The sequence below is a fragment of the Aquarana catesbeiana genome, linkage group LG10, assembly GCF_042186555.1.
Source record: "Aquarana catesbeiana isolate 2022-GZ linkage group LG10, ASM4218655v1, whole genome shotgun sequence".
In the NCBI taxonomy this organism is placed as follows: Eukaryota; Metazoa; Chordata; class Amphibia; order Anura; family Ranidae; genus Aquarana; species Aquarana catesbeiana.
Genome location: NC_133333.1, coordinates 70,702,582 through 70,727,628, shown reverse-complemented (window position 1 = coordinate 70,727,628; position 25,047 = coordinate 70,702,582). Strand labels below are relative to the sequence as shown.

The window sequence follows — 25,047 nt, the reverse complement described above, 5'->3', positions numbered from 1 at the left end:
ACACTGGGGGGGGCGTCGTCAGGTTCATTCAAACGCTGTGGTCTTGTCATTACTGGTTATGTAGGCACAGAGAAATGGTGTTCTCATGTCTGGTTGTCTGTTGTCACTGCCATAGTTTGTTCCCTTGAGTTGGGCATGCCGCACGTTTCGGAGGCAACTAATTCATGTTCATTCCTTCAACCTCACGTTGGGGTTCGGAGCATGGCAGCACTCCATCATCAAGGAGTTGGTCCATACTTAAGCAGACAGCGGAGCTTGGTCACAGGGGTTTTCCTTTCCCAGCCACAGCCGGGAAGGCGGTACGCTTCAGATTGTTTCCAGTTCCGTCCCAGCTACTCCCATCCACCGGCATGGAACAAGTTCTGGGCATTATTCTTTAACGCAGATTAACGTGGGCCAATATGCTCTCCACGGTCTGTTACGGTTCCAAGGCAGGATGGAAGTGATCAAAGCTCGCTTGGTCAGAGACGGGGTGTCAGAGCACCCCCAGCTCCTGCCCTTCCTACATCCCCTCAGTCCACTGGTCTTGTCAAGCCTTCTGTTTTAATAAGCCTGAGCCAAGCGTGTTCCTTGTCAGGGGCAGTGTTGGTATCTCCCATTCCCGGTCTTCAGACAGCCCTGCTGGAAGCATTTTTAAGGCCTGCACGCGGGCCTCATCACTATCTCATCAGATTCTTTTGTTTGTAGTATCTTGGCTTTAGCATTCATGCTTTCATTGCCAATCAAGTTACTAGAGGCAGTAATTTCCATGGGGTACTTGGGCTGGTTCTTTACCTTCGTTCTGAAGGTAGAGGTCGGCCACCAGGGTGCCCAGTGGCAAGTTTCCAATATCGTTTGTTACATTTTGCCTGCTCTCTTTCCTGTGGAAACTTTTTTTTTTTCAAGGTGCTCGTTTGTGGATTGGACGATTCGGCACTTGGTACATTTGGGGGGGGGGGGTGCTGTAGCGGCATCCAATCTGATATCAATCACCTGACCTGAATCCGATTGAGCATGCATTTCATTGCTGAAGACAAAACTAAAAGGGAAAATGCCCCAAGAACAAATAAGAACTGAAGACAGTTGCAGTAGAGGCCTGGCAGAGCATCACCAGGGATGAAACTTAGCGTCTGGTGATGTCTATGCATTCCAGACTTCAGGCTGTAATTGACTGCAAAGGATTTGCAACCAAGTATTAAAATGTGAAAGTTTGATGGATGATTGTTAATCTTTCCCATTACTTTTGGTCCCTTAAAAAGTGGGAGGCACATATACAAACTGTTGTAATTCCTACACCGTTCACCTGATTTGAATGTAAATACCCTCAAATTAAAGCAGCTGAAAGTCTGCAGTTAAAGCACATCTTGTTTGTTTCATTTCAAATCCATTGTGGTGGTGTATAGAGCTAAAAATATTAGAATTGTGTTGATGTCCCAATATTTATGGACCTGACTGTATTGTTGGCCCTTGAACGAGTAGCCCACCCACCCACACTGCACAGTCAATTAAATCACTGTGGACAAATGCTTGCAAGAGAGGGACATACCAAAGAGGATGATCCTAACAGTAATAACAGACAACAGAAGTGGTATGACCATGCTCTGATCATGTTGCGTCTTTCCCTGTCCAATTTGACTTTCTCCTAGACTGGCAATGGCGCTTGAATGATAGTCTGTTACAGACTCCCGAGGTTTTAACTGACGTTGCTAAAGAACTTAGAGTATTTTCAGATGAACAACACCCCAGGGAGTGACCCGAGTATAGTGTGGGAAGCCCACAAGGCTGTTATCCGGGGGATCATGATCAAGCACGGATCCCGTATTAAGAAAGCTCAAGAAGCACAACTAACAAAGTTGCTTGCTAACATCCAGGTTCTTGAACTGCAACATAAGAGGACATCTGTCCCTTCCTTGGGGAATTACCTTACCCACCTTCGTCGTCTGGTATCAAACCTTCTTCATTACAAAACTTAATGCATTACTGCAGGAAGTTTTAATATGAATCCTGCAATAAATGTGGTAAATTGCTGGCCAGGGCCCTTAGGGACCAACATACGGCTTCATATAAACCCCATATAAAGGGGAAAGACAGACAAAACCTATTCCTCTTTGTACAATCTCTCTCGATCACCCCGTCTTCTCTTGAAGAATACCTTTTCTTGGCGCACCTCTCTCGCCTTCCTTCTCCGGCCAGTCGCAATCTTGAAGCCCCTAAAACCATGGAGGAATTGCATACAGCAGTGAAGGCTGACAAACCAGGGAAAGCATCCGGCCCAGACAGAATTAACATACAGTATTACAAGGCTCTTCTGCCCTTGCTAGGTCCACATATGATCAAAGTATTCAATGCCCTGGGACAGACTACTTTGTTCCCCCACCCAGTCTACACTGTTGACACATGTTTCAGTCATTCCGAAGGAGGGGAAAGACATTCGTTTGCGGCAGTTACTGACCAATCTCTCTGCTCCATGTGTATCTGAAGCTTTTTACCAGGCTTCTTGCCTCCAGTCTTCAATCCCAACTACCCCAGTTGGTGTACCTGGACCAGGCGGGATTCATTCACTATCACAAAGCGAGCCAATACCATTAAAAGTTCTCAACCTGGTCCACTTCGCCAACCAAACTGGTTCTCCCTGCGTTTTTCTAAGTACCGATGCTGAAAAAGCCATTGCGAGAGTGAACTGGACCTTCATGTTTGCGGTCTTGAGAATAATGGGTTTTGGTCATCAGATTCTCTAGTGGATACTCTGCCCCACAGGCCTCGGTCAAGGCAAATGGGGTGTTTTCTGAGCCATTCTCTATTTCCAACGGAACTGATTAGGGTTGTCTACTCTCACCTTCCTGCCCAGCCTATAGCAGATTGACGGCCGGGAAGTGGTTTTATTATCCTAACTGGAAGTCATATGATGTCTTTCAGGATAACATGGGGGGCGGGAAGCGTGGAAAACGCTGGTGCGGAGTGTTAGTCTGACACATCGCATCTCTGATCGTGGTAAGGGGCCTCTGATGGAGGCTCCTTACCACGTGATCAGCTGTAACCAATCACAGCATGAACCAGGAAGTGCCGGGAAACGTCTGCCCCTCGGTTCACGCTGACAGGGAGAGCCGATCGGCACATTGATTATCAGCACAGCCCCATCAGATGTGCCACAAACAATGCCAATCAGTGCCCATCAGCTGCTAGTCAGTGCCCCATCATAAATGCCTGTCAGTGCCCATAACAGTGCCAATCAGTACCCACCAGTGCAAATCAGTGTCCATCACAGTGCCAATCAGTGCTCATCGGTAACACCTGTCAGTACCTCAACATCAGTTCTGCCCATCAGTGCCATCTATTAGTGCCCAGTGCCACCTGTCAGTGCCCAGTGTTGCATATCAGTGCTGCATATCAATGTTGCCTATCAGTGCCCATCCTCAGTGTCTGTCAGTGAAGGAGAAAAAAAACAAAATTTTATAACAGAAACGAAGAAAAGCTTTTTTTTTCAAAAATGTTGGTCTTTTTTAGATTGTTTAGCAAAAAATAAAAACCCCAGTGGTGATCAAAGACCACCAAAAGAAAGGATTTTGTGGGAAGAAAAATGATAAAAATTTAGTTTGGGTACAATGGTGTCATTCAAAGTGTGATAGCGCTTAAAGCTGAAAATTGTCTTGGGCAAGAAGAGAAGGGTGGTTAAACCCCCGATACTTTGGGTTTGCATATAGGAGATCACAACCATAAAGTCTCTGCTTACACAGATGATCTGCTCTTCTCGCTGTCTAACCCACATATTTCTCTGCCCAACCCTTTGAAGGAATTTGACCGTTATGGTGCTTTATGGAACCTGAAAATAAAAACTAAATCCGAAGCCTTGGGAGTTGAACTACCCCCCCCCCCCCCGCACCTTACAACTTAACGTTAGTTTTAAATGGGCAACTTCTGCGTTAAAGTATTCAGGCACCCACATTCCCCCAAACTTAGCTCATATCTTTGCTTTGAATTTCCCACCCTTGCTCAGTAAAGTCCGCGCCCTCTTAGATATATGGAATTGAGGCTTGCACTCTTGGTTTGGCCGCTGTATCATCATCAAGATGAGTATCTTACCAAAGTTTTTGTACCTCTTTCAGACATTACGCATCTCCATTCCTTCTGCCTTCTTTCATCAAATCAATGCCCTCTTCACCAAGTTTATATGGGCTCACAAACGACCCAGGCTTTGTAGATGCCTTCTGACGAAGCCTAAATGTTATAATGAAGTGGCGGTCCCAGATGCATTTAAATACTACCAAGCTGTCCAACTTGGCAGAGTGATCGATTGGTGTAGACAGAGATCTTACCGACTTCACTTAAGACGCATCCTACTATAGGCCCCACACTCTGGATCGGCTCCATGGCTTGCCGGAATCCTGAGCTTTCCTCCAATCACCACTGTTCCCCATTTTGGGGAATCCTAGCTCCAGGCACAGCACCTGGTCCATTTCGCTGTCTTCCAGATGGATTGTTTTCAAGCTTCTCATTTTTTGATTACCGATACCTGCCCCACAGTCTCCACATTGACACATTCTGAACCCAAGGACCTCTGGCGAACGTTCGATGTCAGTGGACAATGTTTGAATTGTATTGCAAGGACAGGGACCCTCTTCCCTGTACCCTCTCTAAAAGGTACGCATTGCCATGATCTTTATGCATTCTCTCCTGGATAATTTTATTATGCTGGGCCTTAGCAAATGGCAAAAGGATCTTAATAAAACCTTCACATCTATCAAGCATCATCATCACCCATCTTGCCTTGAAATCATCCATATGTACACGTATTGAGGAATCAAACTATAAATTATTAACGCGTCAGTATCTCACACCATCAGCTTTATGTAAATACTTTACGGAGGCTTCGGATCTTTGCTGGAGATGTCCTGAGGAACATGGAACCTTGCTTCACATTTTCTGGCCTTTTTGAAACTTAAACAGTATTTGTCGGAGGTGCAGAAGATCTCTCAACAATTCACGGACTTCCCAATACCGGAGGATTCAGCCTGTCTGCTCCACTTCACACAAATGCCGCTTAAGACATACAAAAAAAAAAAATCAATAATCCATCACATGAATAATGTTGCCAAAGCTTGTATTACCCTGCGCTGGAGAGACCTGTGCTGGAGAGGCCCTAATCCCCCTTTCATTGCCATGTGGCTTAATAAAGTAAGGAGTATTCATGCTATGGAGGACCTGGTGTTTACTGCCCAAAACAGGAGAAAGCAATATACTAAAACAAGGTCATATGAAACATGGAAAATGTTTGTATATTTGGATGAGGGCAAGTACCCCCTGGAGAGCTGCTCTGAGGATTGAGGTCCTCCTGTCCTTCTTGCCAATGCATACATTCACCCCATTACCTTGGTTCCCCTTCCCCCCTCCCTTCTTTTTTTTCCCCCTCTTCTCCTTCCCCTTCGAGTCCTATGCTTATGTCCATATGCGTCTTTTAGTTCCTCTGTTACCGTTTCTTTTCCTCAAAAAAATTGAAGTGTCCGACCGAGCAAACTCTGGTATATCGTCTACATTTACCTCCCTGTTGTTGGGTTTTCTTGATGTCAGAATATCTTGCATTTTCTGTGTGTCACTTTATACTACCATGCTGCTTTGAATCTTCTTTGTATTGTGTGAGATATTGTATAGTACATTGCTCTGCTTGATGCTTTTTTTCTTTTATATAAAGAATAAAAAAAAAAACTGACTATAGGAGTAATATGGAGACAGCATTTAAACAAACCACACAGCAGCAGAAGAACCACCCAGCTCTAGTGAGGAAAACTCCACCATGACAGAAAGTGACTCAGAGTCCATAGTTGATTATCTGCGATGAGCCAGTTTAATTATTCTTTTACACCAGGGCTCAAAATTTCAAGTCCTGAGCTACTAGCCAGGCCTTAAGAGTTACTCGCCACTACTTGCCCCACCCAACCCCACTGCCCCGCCCCTAAACCCATCCTTGTAAATTATCTCATGACACTGTTAAATGTTTTATGCAGACTTAAGTTACAAAAATAATTAACAACTTTATCAGTGCCCATCAATATAGCCTCATCATGCCCATCAATGCAGCCCCATTAGTGCAGCCTTATGGGAGCCAATTCGCCTCCAAGCGATTGGCTGGGAAACTGTGGGGAAGGGAGAGTAGAGGAAGAGGAGAGCCGGCCAGATCGCACAGAGAGGGCAACTCCTTCTGTGACACTTTGTTTCAGATCAAAGCTGTGACAGCTTTGATCTGAAACTTGATTCTTTGATTAAAGAAAGCTCTGCCTCCGGGACTGGCTCCTATGATAGACGTAGCACTACTTCAATTTCCTGGCATTGGAGCAGTGTGCCATCTATCATAGGAGCATAGGAGTTCCCCTCTGTGTGATACGGCCAGCTCTCCTCTTCCTTTTCTCTCCTTTTCTCTCCCCTCTCGCTTTCCCACAGTTCCTGACCGATTACTGAAAGAAGAATTGGCTCCCCCTCAACCTTCACCCCCCCGATACGGCTCCATGCTCACCCTCAGCTAATTTCCACTCGCTAAATGTGAGCAAAGTTTGAGGGCTGTTTTACATCATAGTCAATTATCACATGGATACAAGATGATCGATATTGGGGCTGTCCGCTCTACTGGTGTATCTGTTATTTTTCCACTATTTGTATCTCATGTAAAACTATTCCCATAAGATGTTGGACTGGACACTGCATGTGGTCTGGTGCATACCTTGTGGTCCACATGGTGCAGCAGAAGGAGGCAAGTGTTAAGAGAATCTTTGATAAAGCAAGATCAATAGTGAACAACTTCAAGTCGTGCATTGCAACATTGAATATATTGGAGAAGTGTGGACTTACTCTTTTAAATGACTGCCCCACACCCTGGTCAAGTAGTGTTACTACTTCTACCACCACCACCACCCATTGTAAATGGTACGATTTGTAGTAAAATAAATATGCAAGTGTGCAAAATGTGACAATGAATTAACACGATTGTTCACCAATGCAGGAAGTCCGCCAATCAAAATAGGTGAGTTGGAAGCTCTGGTGAATGAGGAGAACGAGGATTTAATTGGTATTGCTGAATCTTGGCTTCATTCTTTACATGAGCTATTATTATTCCTAGCTATGCTCTTTTGGGAAGACAGGGTAAAGAGGAGAGTAGGGTTTGTCTCTCTATGTGAGAAGTGATCTCAAAGCGAGTGTGAAAGAGGACACAGTTGATGGAGTATGATGAGGCTGAGGCATTATGAGTGGAACTGAATATAGACGTGCATAGTTCAAAGTTAATCATTGGAGTTTATTCTAGATCTCCCTGTATTAATAAGGGGGTGGAGACTGGGCTCCTTGCACAAATAGAAAGGGCTGCAAGGGCTGGGACAGTAAAAATAATGGGGGATTTTAACTATCCGGAAATTGACTGTAGTAATGGCACTGCTGGAACATTTAAAGGGCAAACATGTATAAACCTATTACAAGACAATTTTAAGGTCCAGTTTATTGAGGAATGATGCTCTGCTGGACCTGGTAATCTCAAACCATGCAGAGCTTTGTACCAAAATTCGTCTAAAAAAAACATCTGGGTAGCAATGACCATAGCATGAATTCATTTAATATTAGCTGTAAGCAACAAATGCATGGGGCGTGTCCGGATGTAGACCAAGGAGGACGTGCTGACGAAGAGCTCCGCTGTTACTGAAGGAATCCACCGCCATCCTGCACACTAGACACACTGGTGAGCCACCAAAACAGCCTCCATTCAGTCTGTGGTCAGCTCCATTCACCCGAGGCCCGCCTACGGAGCCTCAGACATCCTCTGAGCTCGGGTCCCGCGATCCGCGGAACGAGTGGTCACCCCCTTCCTCATCTATCTGTGGCATCACCTCCGGAAGGGACTGTTTGGGAGCACAGACCCGCGGGGCTGCCAGAGGGTCCCAGACGCTGGCTCCACACTCCTGCGGCCTGTCGCCATTTTGAGGCCTGCGAAGCCTCCGGCACCCTCCGAGCTCTGGTCTCGCAATCCGTGGAACGAGCGATCACCCTCTTCCTCATCCATCTGGAGCATCATCTCCTGAGGGGACTGTTTAAGAGCACAGATCCGGGGGTTGCCAGAGGGTCCCAAACACCAGCTCCACACTCCTGCGGCCCGCTGCCATTTTAAGGCCTGTAAAGCCTGCAGCATCCTCCCTGCTCAAGTGCCTTGTACTGCTGGGACAGAGGCCACTCCACATCCCTAGCCCTGGGTCATACCTGGAGGGGGCAGACGGGGCACACAATAGCCCGAAACATTCAGTTGGTCCCACTGCCTCAGTGTTAATAATCAGCATTACACCAGCCTCAAGTGCCTGTAATCACCATTTAGAAATCTCCCACACTACACACCACAAGCTCTTAAAGGGGCATACACGCCTCTCTGCACTTTTATCCGGAAAATTCCCCAGACCACTTACTCATGCCCTTAAAGAGCAAAACAGCGACCAAGAAGGCGCCAACACAACCTGCCCAGTGTCCCAGCACCATTTTGGACCAGTTTAGAGTGTTACTTGCAGACATGGAACAGGCAGCGAGCCCGGCTTCCTCTCCACCCCCTCAGGTGTCACAGCAAGCAAATGATACCAATGTCCTCGCGGCCATAGAACAAAGTAGAACCTCCTTACGGGTCCGCATCGACTATCTGGCTGAGGAATGTAACCTCATCAGAGCAGACTTGGATAAATTCCTCAGCAGACTTTCTGAGACTGAGTCACAGATCTCTACCACAGAAGATCTTATTGCCCGACATGATGTCCTCCATACACTGCAGCACACCGTCCAATCCTTGGTGGCCAAATCTGATGACGCCAAAAAACCGCCTTCGGAGGAATAAGGTCAGGGTCCTGGGTCTCCCGGAGGGCGATTGCCCAGCCGAGTTTGAGGAGGCCTTCTTTAAGTCACTCCTGAAAATAACCGAGGTCCCACCGACCTATGTGGTGGAAAGGGCCCACAGAGTCCCAACTGGCCGGAGCAACCCTGGGGCCCCACAAAGAGCCTTCCTGGTGCGGTTTCTTAATTACAGAGACCGTGATCGCATCCTCAGCGAGGCCCACAAACATCCCACCCTCCCCTATGAGAATACAGCGGTGCATCTCTACCCTGACTTCTCCGCGGATTTACAGAGATGTCGCAAAACCTTCACTGATGTCAGAAGTTGACCCCGGGAACGAGATATCAAATACTCCATGCTCTACCCAAGTCGCCTGAGAGTTCAACATGGCGGATCGGTGAAGTTTTTTGAATCCCCTGAAGAGGCAGACACCTGGCTACTGTCTCTACACTGATTTTTATGCTTCCTCTCCAACCTTCAATCCTGGCTGTTGTTTTTTTTGTTCCAGGGATCATTTGTTCATGTTTCATAGCGGTCTGCCCAGTTCTGCATCTCTCAATTGTGTGGACGGATGCAGCTCTCCCGTGGACGGGACACGCAGGAAAACTCCTTTAACCAGTCATCTGACACTTCTCTCCATTCTAGAGAGCACCTAGTGGAGCTTCCTGAATGTCATCTAGGGTACCCCCGATCTAGGGGGTAGACTGGTCTCCCATTAACTGGCTCATGTTGTTCCCAGAATCTCACTGCAAGCCCCTTCCGTGATGGGTGACCCCCCCCTCCCCCCACTTGGGGCAATGCTCTCCCCTGGTCTTACTTTATCCTCGTCGATCGGAGCTATAGCAAGACAATTTAACACACCTTCTCGAAGACACGATGCCCACCGGATGTAATGTAACTATGAAAGTTTAGGGATTAAACTACAAGCCGGTTATGTTGGGGTATTGGCAAAGTAGCAGGATTTATTTACAAGGATTGAAACTGCTATCACAGGCATTGTTTTTGGGTATAAACCATTTCCCGCCACTCCCCCCCCCATGATGTTCCGGAGGACAGTGGGAACAGGTCGGGTAGGCACCAGATGCTTGGGGAATTTTAGTTTGGTTGAATTGTTTATTTTGTGTCTCACGTACAATGGCTCTTGCTCCACTGTTGCTCACCTGCTCGACTACTATCAATCTCCTTTTTAGTTATTTTGGCCGATGTGAACATGGCATCACGTGATCGGGATGCCTTTTCTGTGGTGTTCTGGAACGTGCGTGGCCTCAACTCTAGATTTAAGAGGGCGCTTCTTTTTCAATATATCAAACAATATAATGCAGCTGTTCCGGTTCTGCAGGAGACACACCTGGTGGGCAGTAAGCTAAGGGCTCTGAACAAGCCTTGGTTACAAAAGGCTTTTCATGCCTCTTACTCGACATACGCAAGGGGGGTTTCCATATTAGTGCATAGATCTCTCACGTGTGTCATAGAAGCGGTTCACACAGATCCGCTGGGTAGGTATGTGATACTGGTACTCACCCTATGGCAGCACAGGTATGTCTTTGCTGGCATATATGTGCTGCCGCCCTTTAAAGCTGAAATTCTATATACTATACTGGAGAGGATCGCCCCCTATTGTCCTGCAAAAATTTTACTACTGGGCGATTTTAATGCCATCCTTTCCCCAGACCTAGACAGACCCTTACCACCCAAGTCTTTCAACAGGGAGTTGTCAAACTGGGCGTTATCTGCAGTGGTCAAGGAAGTCTGGAGGTGGAAATTCCCATCCACCAAGACCTTTTCGTGTTTTACAAAACCGCCTCCAGAATTGACTATGCATTTGCAAACCCCTCTATGCTGACAGACGTTCTAGAAGCTACCTATTTGCCCAGCGGCCTATCTGACCACAGCCCCCTTGAGATTACCCTGCGTACTTCTGCCTCTCGTAGTGGCTCTATGTGGCGTCTAGGTGCTCAATGGATTTCCCAACGCGATATAGCCGATCAAACCCCACTGGCCCTACGCAATTACAGGGATTCTAATAAAGGGTCATCCTCTCCTGAGATAGTATGGGACGCCTTCAAGGCATATACAAGGGGCCATTACATCTCGGCCATCAAGGCGGTCAGGTTGCAACAAACTGCTGCCACAACAGTATTGGAGTGCGAGGTGGGGTTGGCTTCTGACCAATATGGATTGGATCACTCCGCCTCAAACTTTGATGCGTTGCAGGCGTCTAAACGCAGTCTTCATCTTCACTTAACAGAGGTTACTAGACTTGATCTGTATAACACGAAGCAAAAGTTCTTCGAACAGGGAGACAGGAATGGCAGGCTGTTGGCAATGACATCTTACCATGACACCCCTAATATCATGATCCCTACACTTACCTCTCCCAAAGGTGAGGCCATCTCCTCCCCAGAGGGTATTTTACAAGCTTTCCATGGTTTTTATCAATCTTTATATACCACCACACTACCCTTGGGTTTAGACCCAGAGAGGTTGGCATCTCTCCTGGATCCGATAGCCCTTGGCTGGCTCTCCGATTCCGAAAGATCTCAACTAGTTGCTCCAATTACCGCGGAAGAGGTTCATGATGTAATTAACTCCCTATCCACTGGCAAAGCACCTGGCCCAGATGGTATCCCGACTGATTTACATGTAGCAGATGGTAACACGCTGGCCCCCAGGCTGGCCGCCCTATTTACACATTGCCTGGAACGGGGCGTTCTCCCACCCTCCATGGCACACGCACATGTTATCCTCATCCCTAAGACGGGTAAAGGCCCCAAATTATGTGCCTCTTATAGACCTATAGAACTCCTTAATACTGACCTCAAAATCCTAACTAAACTTCTAACCACTAGACTTAACTCATTACTCCCTGCTCTCATTGATTCGGATCTGACCGGGTTCATGTCCCACAAGTCTACTGACATCTATCTTCGTAGATTGTTTACTAACCTACATGCAAGACACAACAACAATCAGGGTACTAGAGTGGTTGCCTCTCTAGATATGGAGAAGGCTTTCGACTCGATTGAGTGGCCTTTCCTGTGGGAGATTCTTCGGAGAATGGGATTTCCCCTGGTATTCATTCACTGGTTACAGACTATAGATCGTTCGTCTACAGCCGCCATTCGTTTAGGGGGTCGTCTGTCTCCTGTTTTTGAACTCTTTAGGGGTACACGACAGGGCTGCCCTCTCTCCCCGGCACTTTTTGCCATTGCCATGGAACCAGTGGCGGAGGCACTACGTATCTCACCACACATTAAAGGTCTACGACTGGGCTGGCTGGAGGAGAGGGTGGCCTTGTATGCAGACAACCTCCTCTTCCTGAACGATGCTGGCCCCTCCCTGCAAGGGGCATTGTCAGTCCTGAAAGAATTCTCTGTAGTGACTGGGCTCAGGGTTAATTGGGCAAAGTCGCAGCTGCTGGCTATTGATGCTGATGCTAAAAAAGAGGCCTCGGCTTCTCTTCAGCTACAAGTGGGTGGACAAGTTTACCTACTTTGGGGTGTGTATTCCAGGGAACGTGACTGACTTCATTCCAATGAACTTGTCCCCAGTAATCAACTCAGTCAAAGCCAAGGTGAAAGCATGGGAAAACCTCCCTCTGTCCCTACTGGGTCGTGTTAACCTCATCAACATGAAAATCCTTCCCAAGTTTACATACTTGTTTCGTAATTCCCCTCAATTGATCCCCAATCATTCTTTTCCCAACTAAACAAGATTTTCTCCTCCTTTCTTTGGGATCTACGTTCCCCCCCGCTTTAAGTTAACCACTATAATGCGCCCTTCTTCACAGGGGGGCTTAGCATTCCCAGACTGTCACAAATACTTCATTGCGGCTCAATTGGTCACTGCATTTTTGTGGCTTGTTCCAGATAGATCCACCTCGGCTTGGGCCATTGAGGCTGCGGTGTTGCGTTCTGTGGAGGCATTATCGAATCTCCCTTTGTGGGGTCCAAAGGCTCCATATGACCTAACCCCTTCCATGCGTACCACCCTTAGGGCATGGAGAGAAGGCCTGACCTGTGAAAAGTATCCTCTAACCGCTGTATCCATGAAGGCCCCACTCTGGAACAATCCAAACCTACAACACTTTCTCAAGATTCCAGACCCTGTGATATGGGCCAGGTACCATATCAAGGCTCTCTCAGACATCACCGCAGGCCTAACGATAATCTCCTTTGATCACTTAATGTCTCATCACAACAGCCCGTTCTTGCACAAATTCAGATATCTACAATTGTCCCATGCTTTCAGTGCTCAGTTCCCTCCAGGTGAAAGGCAGATGGTGCAATCCGACCTGGAGAGGATTTTGCGATATGATTGTACCGAAAAACCCACCTCAGTGCTATATGCACATCTCCTCCGGGTCTCGTTTCCTGAACTGTCCAGGCTCCATCAGCAATGGGACAGGGATGTTCCAGAAATGGACTCGAGGATTGGGAGGATGTGTGGGACTTCCCATTTAAAATACTGGTTTCCTTGAGAGACCGCCTCATTCAATACAAGATTGTCCATAGGGTATATCTTACTCCTGCTCGGGTGCACAAGATGAGGTCTTCTCTCTCCCTGGAATGCTGGCATTGTGACCATGCCCCCGGGGACTGTATCCACATCTTTTGGTCCTGCCCAGCAATTACAGGTTTCTGGTCACAAATTCTTTCAGAGGTGAATGATCTGCTATGTATCTCTGTTGATCCATCCCCAAGAGTATGCCTGCTGGGGCTGGTGGAGCACTTGGTGCCCAGAGTGGCTGAGAGAACTTTGTTGGGTCTCCTGCTGTTCTATGCCAGGAAATCCATTGTCCTATGCTGGAAGTGGAAGACTACTCCCTCTATGGGCTTATGGAAAACACTTGTTAACAATGTGATACCCCTTAACAGGGACACCTATACACATAGAGGCTGTCCAAAAAAACATGACAGAGTCTGGAGTAAGTGGTTAGCGGAACCCTCCACTGCTGCAACAAATTAGGTGACCTCTCTGATATATGATGGCTCTCCTTAACACCTACTAGGCCAACCTGGGTAAGCGGGATATTCTAGGTGAGCTAGCTCATTGTCAGTCCACCCATGGAGAAGGAGCCATGACAACCTATTGTTGTTATACTACGGTAGTCGTAGATATTCTAATGGTCCTTGATATTGTAACGATACCTTGTGACCCCTGCGTGGGTCCCTTCCCTGTTCATAGCCAGATGTTGGCTGTTGTGCGTCTGCATTGTTTTGTGTCTATTAAGAAAATAAAAAAAGTTTAAAAAAAAAATAAATAGCAACAAAAGCATACGGGAAATTAGAGCTGCGCGATTAACCGTTAGAAAATCGTGATCTCGATTCAACCCCCCTCATGATCTCTATGCAGAATTTCCTGATTCATTCATGTAACAAGTGTAGGGAGCTCTCTGCTCACTCAGCTGTCAAAAGAAAAAACCGGCAGCCTGCCAAGTTTTTCACAACATTATCTGTGCTTAGATAACTATTAACATCGTAACTTTTCATTCTTAGATGAGGGATGAACTTCAGTCTAACTTACAAAAGTTAAAATCAGTATTCTTTGCTAGAAAATTACTTGGAAACCCCTATATATATATATATATATATATATATATATATATATATATATATATATATATATATATATATATATATATTTTTTTTTTAGCAGCGACCCTAGGGAATAAAATGGCGATTGTTGCAATATTTTATGTCACATTGTATTCGCACAGCGGTCTTTCAAAAGCAATTTTTGTGAAAAAAATACACTTTAATGCATTAAAAAAAAAAAAAAAAAACTAAAACAGTAAAGTTAGCAAAATTTTTTGTATAATGTGACAGATGATGTTACTACACCACAAGAATCGTGATCTTTATTCTAAGCATAAAAATCGTGATTCTCATTTTACACAGAATCGTGCAACTCTATGGGAAATATAAAAACACTTAACTTTAAGAGAGCAAATTTTCCAAGGATGATTGGCTGCTCTCCTAAACTTAGACTAGGAGGGAATATTGGCATTGATGAACACAGAACAGAAATGTGAATTCTTTAAAAAGACTGTATGCAAACTCACTGCAAAGTATATTCCCATGGGCAATAAGTTTAAAAAGCTAAAAAAAACCTATGTGGCTCACGGCCAAAGTTAAAGCTATAAATAAGAAGAAAAGAGGTTTTAAAAAAATATAAAAATGAAGGAACACTATCATAATTTAAATGTTACAAAAATACATCAGAATATGTAAAAAGGATGCAAAAATTCAAAGCGAACAGTTGCAAAAGATAGGACAAACCCCCAAAAATTCTTCAAATATATGAATAAAAAAGGTCAGGTCTGAGGATGTAGGCCCTTTACAAAATAATCTGGAGTGGGTGACTGGGGACAAAGAAAAGGCAAAATTGATTAAATACTTTCTTCATCTCTGTGTATACAAAGGAGCATGGGGGAGCTCACATACATAATGGGGATGGTATGGACAAAGCCCCAAAATGATCCACAATGGCTCAAAAGTGATATGGTCCAGAAACATTTAGACAGAATAAAGGTGGATAAAGCACATGGACCAAATGGTATCCACCCATGGATCCTAAAAGAATTGAGATCTGTCATTTAAAAGCCATTGTTTTCTCATTTTTAGGGACTCGTTAATGACTGGAACAGTACCACTGAATTGGCGTAAGGCCAATCTGGTGCTTATATTTATATCAGTGGTGTACCCCAAGATTTAGTGTTGGAACACTTACTTTTTAATACCCATTTAAATGATATAGGGTCTGGGATTAAAAATTAATGTTCAGTCTTTGCAGATGACAACAAACTATGCAGTGGAATACTATCCTTACAGGATGACTCCAACAAGCTGACCTCAATGCACTGTTTAATTGGGTGACTCTGGCAAATTAGGTTTAACCACTTCAGATCCGGGCCATTGCCAAATGACGGCAACAGCGCGGATCTACATTGCCGGGACGACGTCTATTGACGTCGTCCCGTGCATGAGCGGCCTGCACGCCCCCTGCAGGGCGCACGCGGTGTGCTCGGTGATCAGCGAGTCTATGAGACTCGCTTGATCACAGATCAGAGTAAGGGGAAGGTCCCGACCCCTTACCATATGATCAGCTGTCAGCCAATGACAGCTGATCATGTGATGTAAACAGAGCCGGTAATCGGCTATTTTTCCTCCTCGCGCTGACAGCGTGAGGAGGAAATAAAAACCTGATCACCGGCGGCCGTGATCGGGACATCAGTCCCGATCACGGCGATCATCTGCCCCCTGCTGGTGACACAGCAGTGCCGCCTACCAGTGCCCACCAGCGTCACCCATCAGTGCCCACAGTGCCATCCATCAGTGCCCACAATGCCACCCATCGGTGCTACCCATCAGCGCCACCCATCAGTGCCCATCAGTGTCACCTACCAGTGCCGCCCATCACTGCCCATCAGTGCCACCCATCAGTGCCCCCATCAGTGCCCCCCAGTGGTACCTATCAGTGCCCATCAGTGCCACCTATCCATACCACCCATCCGTGCCACCCATCAGTGCCGCCTTATCTGTGCCCATCAGTACCGCCTTAACTGTGCCTATCGGTGCCGCCTTAACTGTGTCTATCAGTGCTGCCTTATCTGTGCTCATCAGTGCAGCCTATCAGTGCCCACCAGTGCCGCCTCATCAGCGCATATCAATGAGGGAGAAAAATTACCTGTTTGCAAAATTTTATAACAAACTATTAAAACTATTAAAACTATTAAAAAAACATGATTTTTTTTTTTTTTTTTTCAAAAATTTCCATCTTTTTTTGTTTGTTTAGCAAAAAAAAAAACCCAGCTGTGATTAAATACCACCAAAAGAAAGCTCTATTTGTGGGAAAAAAATGATAAAAATTTAATTTGGGTACAGTGTTGTATGACTGCACAATTGTCATTCAAAGTGCGTCAGCGCTGAAAGCTGAAAATTGGTCTGGGCAGGAGGGGGGTTTAAGTGCCCAGTAAGCAAGTGGTTAATGTTGATAAGTGTAAAGTTATGCACTTGGGAGCTAAGAATATGCATGCATCATACACACTAGGGAGAGTACAACTGGGGGAATCTGGTGGTTTTGGTAGATCATAAACCTAATATTGCATGCAATGTCAAGCTGCAGTTTCCAAAGCAAGCAAAGTCCTTTCTTGTGCTGAGAGGTATGAGAGAGAGCAATATCATTTTGCCCCTGTACAAATCATTAGTAAGACCTCATTTGGAATATGCAGTTCAGTTTTGGACACCAGTTCTCAAAAAGGATATGAGGGAACTGGAGAAGGGCAACCAAACTGAAAAAGGGATGGAGGAGTTCAGCTATGAGGAAAGATTAGCTGAACTGAATTTATTCTCTCGAGAAGAGCAGATTAAGGGGGGATATGATCAACATGTACAAATATACAAGGGGTCCATATAGTAAACATGGTGTTGAGTTATTCACTTTAAGGTCATCACAGAGGACAGGGAGCACTCTTTACAACTAGAGGAAAAGATTTAATCTGCAAATATGGAAAGGTTTCTTCTACGGTTGTCCCGATACCGATGCTAGTATCGGTACCGATACCGAGCATTTGCGCGAGTACTTGTAGTCGCACAAATGCTCCCGATGCCTTTGCCGATACCTTGGAATGGAAGAACAGTGGGCGGAGTCAGCGGGTGGAGCAGAGAGCTGTGCAGAGAGCGAGTCCTCCGCGTCCTCAAGCAGGCCAGGTAATGAAGACAGAGTGCAGGGCTCGGCGACCGGAGCCGTCACATTCAGTAATGGAAGTGACGCTCTGTGTTGCCGTTGCCGTTACAGTCATCAGTGCTTAGAAATCAGGACGCCCATCTTGGTACACCCTGCCAGCAGCGGACATCTTGTTACACCCAGCCCACATAGTTCAGGCTGGGTGTAACAAGATGTCCGCTGCTGCTTTATTGAGGCCGAGTGCAAGGTGTACCAAGATGGGCGTCGCAGAGGCAGCATAGAAAAGTAAATGCTCTCATGCTGCCCATAAGTGCCACTGCCAGCCATCAATCAGTGCTCATCAGTGCCCATCCAGCCAGTGCCACTGCCAGCCATCAGTCAGTACCAGCCATCAGTGTGTGCCACCTATCAGTGCTTGCCACATATCAGTGCCCATCAGTGCGTGTCAGTGTCACCTATCAGTGCCACCTATTGCTCATCAGTCAGCGCCATCTATCAGTGCCAGCCATCAGTGCATGCCACCTATCAGTGCCCATTAGTGTGTGCCACCTATCAGTGCCAGCCAGCCATCAGTGCGTGCCACCTATCAGTGCCAGCCATCAGTGCGTGCCACCTATCAGTGCCAGCCATCAGTGCGTGCCATCAGTGCCCATTAGTGCCCATCAGTCAGTGCCACCTTTCAGTGCCACTGCCCAGCCAACAGTGTGTGCCACCTATCAGTGCTCATCGTGCCACCTATTAGTGCACTGCTCATCAGTGCCATCTATCAGTGCACCTCAGTCAGTGCCAGCCATCAGTGCGTGCCACGTATCAGTGCCCATTAGTGCGTGTCACCTATCAGTGCCCAGCCATCAGTGTGTACCACCTATCAGTGCTCATCAGTGCTGCATAATCAGTGCCACCTATCAGTGCTCACAGCTCATCACTCAGTGCCAGCCAGTCAGTGCCACCCATCAGTGCCCATCCATCAGTGAGTGCCACCTATCAGTGTTGCTTAATCAGTGCCACCTATCAGTGCTGCATATCAGTGCCACCTAATCCTATCACTGCCCAACAGTGCTGCATATTAGGGCCTCCTCATCAGAGCAGCCTATCAGTGTCACCTCAGTGCCCCATCAGTGCAGCCTCATTAGCAGTAGCACACATCAGTGAAGGAGAAAAAGTACTTATTTACAAAATTTTGTGACGGAAACTAAGAAAGGCTTCTTTTTTTTAAAAACAAAAAATAAAACCCAGCAGTGATTAAATAAAATAAATACCACCAAAAGAAGCTCTATTTGTGTGAACAAAATTAATTTGAGTAGAGTGTAGCATGACTGCGCATTGCGCAATTGTTATTCAAAGTGTAACAGCGCTAAATCCGCTGATAGCTGAAAATTGGCCTGGGCAGGAAGGGGGTGAGAGTGCATGATATAGAAGTAGTTAAACAATGGACACTTTGCGCTTAATTGTTTATTTCTTTTTTTTCACCCAAGGTCGAGCAAATTATCAGAGCCTTTCGGTGCACACTGCACAGAGACACCAGCAGAATGTCAGCGGTGTGGAAGTATTTTAAAATGAACGAGGACAACCCACGGATTGCAGACTGCAAACTTTGTTCTGCAAAATTATCTAGAGGTGGTACAAAAATCAGTTCTTACAACACCAGTAACCTGATCAAGCATTTGAAATTAAAACATAAAAGTGAGCATGGAGAATTTACCACTATCGCTAGCAGTAGCACTCAGCAGCCAACTCTGCAGCAAACTTTTGCCAGAAGAGAAAAGCTGTCAAGAGACAACCCCAGAGCTGTAAAAATAACAGAGGCGCTCACCCAATTTATTATTCTGGATGATCAACCTCTTTCAATTGTTGAGAACATGGGTTTTCATCGATTTCTTAATGTGTTGGAGCCGAAGTATTACATTCCCAGTCGCCATTACATAACCGACATCATCTTACCAAAGATCCACGACACGATTAAAAAGCACATTACCATCATGTTGCAGAAGGACATAAAGGCAATTAGCTTCACCACTGACATGGAGCAGTAGTGTGAGTCCACTGTCTCTCATCAGCTTAACGGCGCAGTGGATAGATGGCAAATTCTCTTTGCATCAGGTCATGCTCCACGCTACGAAATTTGAAGGCTCCCACACTGGTCAAGCAATAGCAAACATACTTGTGGAAATGCTTCAGACTTGGGCGATTCCAAAAAGTTCTGTTCATGTTGTGGTCCGGGACAATGCCAAAAACATGATAAAAAGGTATGGAAGATGCTGGACTTCCCAGTATTTCATGTGTGGCACATACACTGCAGCTTGCAGTCTCAGAGGGACTGTTATCACAGCGCAGCATTGCAGATGCTGTGGGAGTCGGGCGCAGAATAATTGGCCACTTCAAACATTCTAACCTGGCATACTCTCGGCTGCAGGACATCCAGATACAGCTTGGTCAGCCAGTAAGAAGACTCCAGCAAGATGTGCAGACTTGTTGGAACAGCACATTTTACATGCTGAAGTCTCTGATTGAGCAGAAACGGGCCCTTGGAGTGTATGTGTCTGAATATGAGCTCCCTGCCACCATTACTGCAAACCAGTGAAATCTGATGGAGAAGATGGTCAATATCTTGGCTCCCTTTGAAGAGATGACTCGCCAAGTGAGTTGTTCAGATGCATTTGCCTCTGATGTAATTCCTGCAGTAACAGTGCTACAGAAAGTTTTATCAAAAGTGGATGAGGACCAAGGTATCAAAACAATGAAGAGCACTTTGCTTGCTGCTTTGCAGAAGCGCTTCTCTGATACTGAGCGAAACCCACTTTACTGTATCACAACTTTACTCGATCCAAGGTAATGTTAATTTTTCTGCTATTAAATGTAATTGTTTTCTTAATTCACAGAAAGAATATGCTGCATTCATTCACTGTTTAGTTTTTTCTTCTACAGTGCCTTGCAAAAGTATTCACCCCCCTTGGCTTTTTACCTATTTTGTTACATTTCAGCCTTTAGTTCAATGTTTTTTTAATCTGAATTATATGTGATGGATCAGAACACAATAGTCTAAGTTGGTGAAGTAAAATTATAAAAATATATAGATAAAACTATTTTTCAGAAATAAAAAACTGATAATTGGCATGTGCGTATGTATTCACCCCCTTTGTTATGAAGCCCATAAAAAGCTCTGGTACAACCAATTACCTTCATAAGTCACAAAATTAGTGAAATGATGTCCACCTGTGTGCAATCTAAGTGTCACATGATCTGTCATTACATATACACACCTTTTTGAAAGGCCCCAGTGGCTGCAACACCTAAGCAAGAGGCAACACTAACCAAACGCTGCCATGAAGACCAAGGAACTCTCCAAACAAGTAAGGGACAATGTTGTTGAGAAGTACAAGTCAGGGTTAGGTTATAAAAAAATATCCAAGTCTTTGATGATCCCTAGGAGCACCATCAAATCTATCATAACCAAATGGAAAGAACATGGCACAACAGCAAACCTGCAGCAAACCTGCCAAGATACGGCCGCACACCAAAACTCATGGACCGGCAAGGAGGGCATTAATCAGAGAGGCACCACAGAGACCTAAGGTAACCCTAGAGGAGCTGCAGAGTTCCACAGCAGAGACTGGAGTATCTGTACATAGGACGACAATAAGCCGTACACTCCATAGAGTTGGGCTTTATGGCAGGGTGGCCAAAAGACATTACTTTCAGCAAAAAACAAAATGGCACTTTTTGAGTTTGCGAAAAGGCATGTGGGAGACTCACAAAATGTATGGAGGAAGGTGCTCTGGTCTGATGAGATTAAAATTTAACTTTTTGTCCATCAAAGGAAACGCTATGTCTGGTGCAAACCCAACACATCACATCACCCAAAGAACACCATCCCCACAGTGAAACACGGTGGTGGCAACATCATGCTGTGGGGATGTTTTTCAGAATTCGGGACTGGGAAACTGGTCAGAGTTGAGGGAAAGATGGATGGTGCTAAATAAAGGGATATTCTTGAGCAAAACCTGTACCACTCTGTGTGTGATTTGAGGCTAGGACGGAGGTTCACCTTCCAGCAGGACAATGACCCCAAACGCACTGCTAAAGCAACACTTGAGTGGTTTAATGGGAAACATGTTAATGTGTTAGAATGGCCTAGTCAAAGCACAGACCTCAATCCAACAGAAAATCTATGGTCAGACTTAAACATTGCTGTTCACAAGCGCAAACCATCCAACTTGAAGGAACTGGAGCAGTTTTGCAAGGAGGAATGGGCAAAAATCCCAGTGGTAAGATGTGGCAAACTCATAGAGACTTATCCAAGTGACTTATAGCTGTGATAGCCGCAAAAGGTGGCTCTACAAAGTATTGACTTTAGAGGGGTGAATAGTTATGCACATTGACTTTTTCTATTATTTTGTCCTATTTGTTGTTTGCGCCACACTAAAAGAAAAAAAAAAAAAACATCTTCAAAGTTGTGGGCATGTTCTGTAAATTAAATGAAGCAAATCCTCAAACAATCCATGTTAATTCCAGGTTGTAAGGGCAACAAAACACAGAAAATGCCAAGGGGGGTGAATCCTTTTGCAAGGCACTGTAGGTATAAAGATTGATTTTTCTGTAATTCAGACACTTCCAGGGAGGCAAAAGAAATGTTAATACTGGAACTGCAAAATATTTTTGAAGACACAATTGTATCTGAGCAGCATGAAGAACCAGCTTCCAAAAGGCCTCACCGTGACCAGCCAGGTACCAGTCTGGACAGTGTATTTGCAGAAATTGCTGGTGAAGGTTCATCTACGTCTGAAAGCAGTGCTCCAAAAGCTGCTATTATACAGCTTGAAGCTTACCTGGGAGAGATCACTGTACAGATCAGAGAAACCCCTGAAGTACTGGGCAGTTCATAAAGTGAGATTTCCAACTCTGGCTAAAATGGCCCAAAAATATCTTTCTGCCCCATGCAGTAGTGTGGAAAGTGAAAGACTGTTCAGCTTAGCGTCTAATGTTCTTACTGATAGCAGAAACAGGCTTATGGCTGAACATGCAGAGATGCTTTTATTCCTTAAAAAGAATTTGCCACTAACTTTTGAGAAGTAATTCTATTAGCTGTATTGCCTGTAACTTTTGGTTGGTTGTGTGATTTTTTTACATTTGTTGTTGTTATTGTTATTAATATATTTTGATGTTGTAAAATATATTTTTTGTATTTATCAACATGTTCTGTGATCATTCTTTGAGTTTACTGTGTGACACAAGCAAATAAAACAGTTTTATTCTTTTGTGTCTTGAGTTACAGTTCTTTATAAAGAAGATATCATTAGTCTGTACTGTGGTTTGAAAACTGTCACATGACATTAAAAAAAAGTATCGGTAATCGGTATCGGCAAGTACTTGAAAGTATCGGTACTTGTACTCGGTCTTAAAAAAGTGGTATCGGGACAACCCTAGTTTCTTCACAGTAAAAAGGTGTGAAATGTGGAATAGACTCCCTTCAGAGGTGGTTCTGGCCAGCTCAGTAGATTATTTAAAAAAAAGGCATTGATTCTTTCCTAAATGTGCATAATATAACTGGATACTAACATTTATAGGTAAAGTTGATCCTGGGAATATCCGATTGTCTCTCAGGGGATTGGGAAGGATTCTTTTCCGCTGACGTAGCAAATTGGATCATGCTTGGCTGGGGTTTTTCGCCTTCCTCTGGATCAACTATGGGTATAGGATTGTGTATATGAGATTGTGTTTTTTTTTTTTTTTTTTTAATTGGTTGAACTAGTTGTACTTGTGTCTTCTTTCAACCCGATTAACTATGCAACTATACTAGTACATTCAACATGATCGCAAGACTCCTCAAACTGAAAAAGTCTGTCAGCCAAATCGCAAACGAGCGATGGGACACAGGGACAGCTTGCTCCCTAGTGAACGGCAAAAGCTCAGCATGACCTACTGCTGCCTTTTGTGGAACATACTAAAAGCCTCCAGAGTGATACCATGCCCCTGCCCTCTTTGATCTACTCAGCCACCTTGAGGACTTTAAACATAACACTAGCTACCAAGACCACAACTGCACAGAAAATGAAAGGGAATGTGAACCAGCATTTTCCTTCATTCATTCTTAGATCCAAGTAACTGATGAAATGTTCACCACTTGCAGCAGCTGCTTGTTGACGTGGCTGATGATAATATTCATCAAGTGCTTAAGAAGACCAGAGGAACTAGAGGGGGGAGAAAGAAAAAGAAGAAGGGAATACTAGGCAAGGGGATTTACAATCTTAGCAATGTCCAATTTACTGATGAAGAAATGAAAGTCCTAGATCTAGGACTAAAATATGCACCAGAGAAGTCTCTAAATAAATTCGAAGCCTATATTGACTTACAAAAATTCATGAGGAAGTTGAACCTCAAAAAACACTTTGCGCTAAATGAGAATACGCGATTAAAGGAAGACTCCGTGTATGTACACACTCAACTTAAAAACAAGTCTGTCTTTAACCCCAACACTCCGGGCAATCAGTGTATGACAGCATTTAAAAAAATGGTGGAAGAAGAATTGAGGAAGTTAGATAAAAGAAGTAATCATAAGGCTAAAAGGATTTGGAAAACTATTAATAGATTAAGTAAGAACAAGAAAGTGGTCATTCGGCCAGCAGATAAGGGGGGAGGATTGGTAATCCTCAATAAAGACGATTATGAGGAAGAAATGGAAAACCTGTTAAAAGTAGAAAATACATACAAAAAACTAAAAGGGAACCCCAAGAATACGTATCTAAAAAAATTGAAGGCCTACGTGAAAAAAGGCAAAGATAGGGGAATATTAAACATCCAAGAGGCGGAATATCTAGTGTCCAATTCTACCAAGACCCCGATAATATATTACACCCCCAAAATCCACAAAAGGTTGGAAAAGCCCCCTGGCAGACCCATTGTTAGTGGGATAAATTCTATATTCTCAAGATTGGGGGAATACCTCGATAAATTCTTGAAACCATTGGTATGCAAAGGGAAATCTTATTTACGTGACAGCTCACAACTCTTACAAGATCTACGGGAAGTAAATGGGGTGCACAACTGCATATTAGCCACAATTGATGTTAATTCGTTCTACACCAGTATCGTACAGAAAGACGGATTAATAGGGGTAGAGAAAGCCCTACATGAACATACCAGGATGAGACAAGCCCAAATTAATTACATATTGGAGGGCTTAAAGATGGCCATGAGTTGTAACTATTTTTGGCATAACCATAGCTACTATGTCCAAGAAAAAGGCGTCGCAATGGGGGCACGTTATGCACCCAGCGTAGCAAATTTACTCATGAATCTGTGGGAGGAGGAGTATTTGTACGGAAGACATATCCCCCAACTCAGATTCTACCGGAGATATATCGATGACCTTATTATTATCTGGGAAGGCACATCTGAAGAGCTGGAAGAGTTTTTTGCAAATTTAAATACCAACAAGTATGGTCTTACCTTTACAGGAAAGTGGAGCCACCATAAAATTGAATATCTTGATTTGGAAATCTTCAAACACGAAGATAAACTATATACTAAAACCTACTTCA

General features: G+C 44.8%; 1 protein-coding gene across 6 annotated transcripts in view; it reads right to left on the bottom strand.

Moving 5' to 3' along the window:
• Nucleotides 1-25,047, bottom strand: part of MBOAT7 (membrane bound acylglycerophosphatidylinositol O-acyltransferase MBOAT7) — a 784,148-nt gene that overhangs the window by 387,389 nt on the left and 371,712 nt on the right. For 5 of the 6 annotated variants that reach the window (XM_073602276.1, XM_073602277.1, XM_073602280.1 and 2 more), the window contains one exon: nt 13,972-14,046. The exons of the other annotated variant lie outside the window; for it this stretch is intronic. In XM_073602276.1, coding sequence (XP_073458377.1) covers nt 13,972-14,046 — 75 coding nt within the window. The remainder of the gene's footprint in view (nt 1-13,971; nt 14,047-25,047) is intronic. 6 annotated transcript variants of the gene reach the window in all.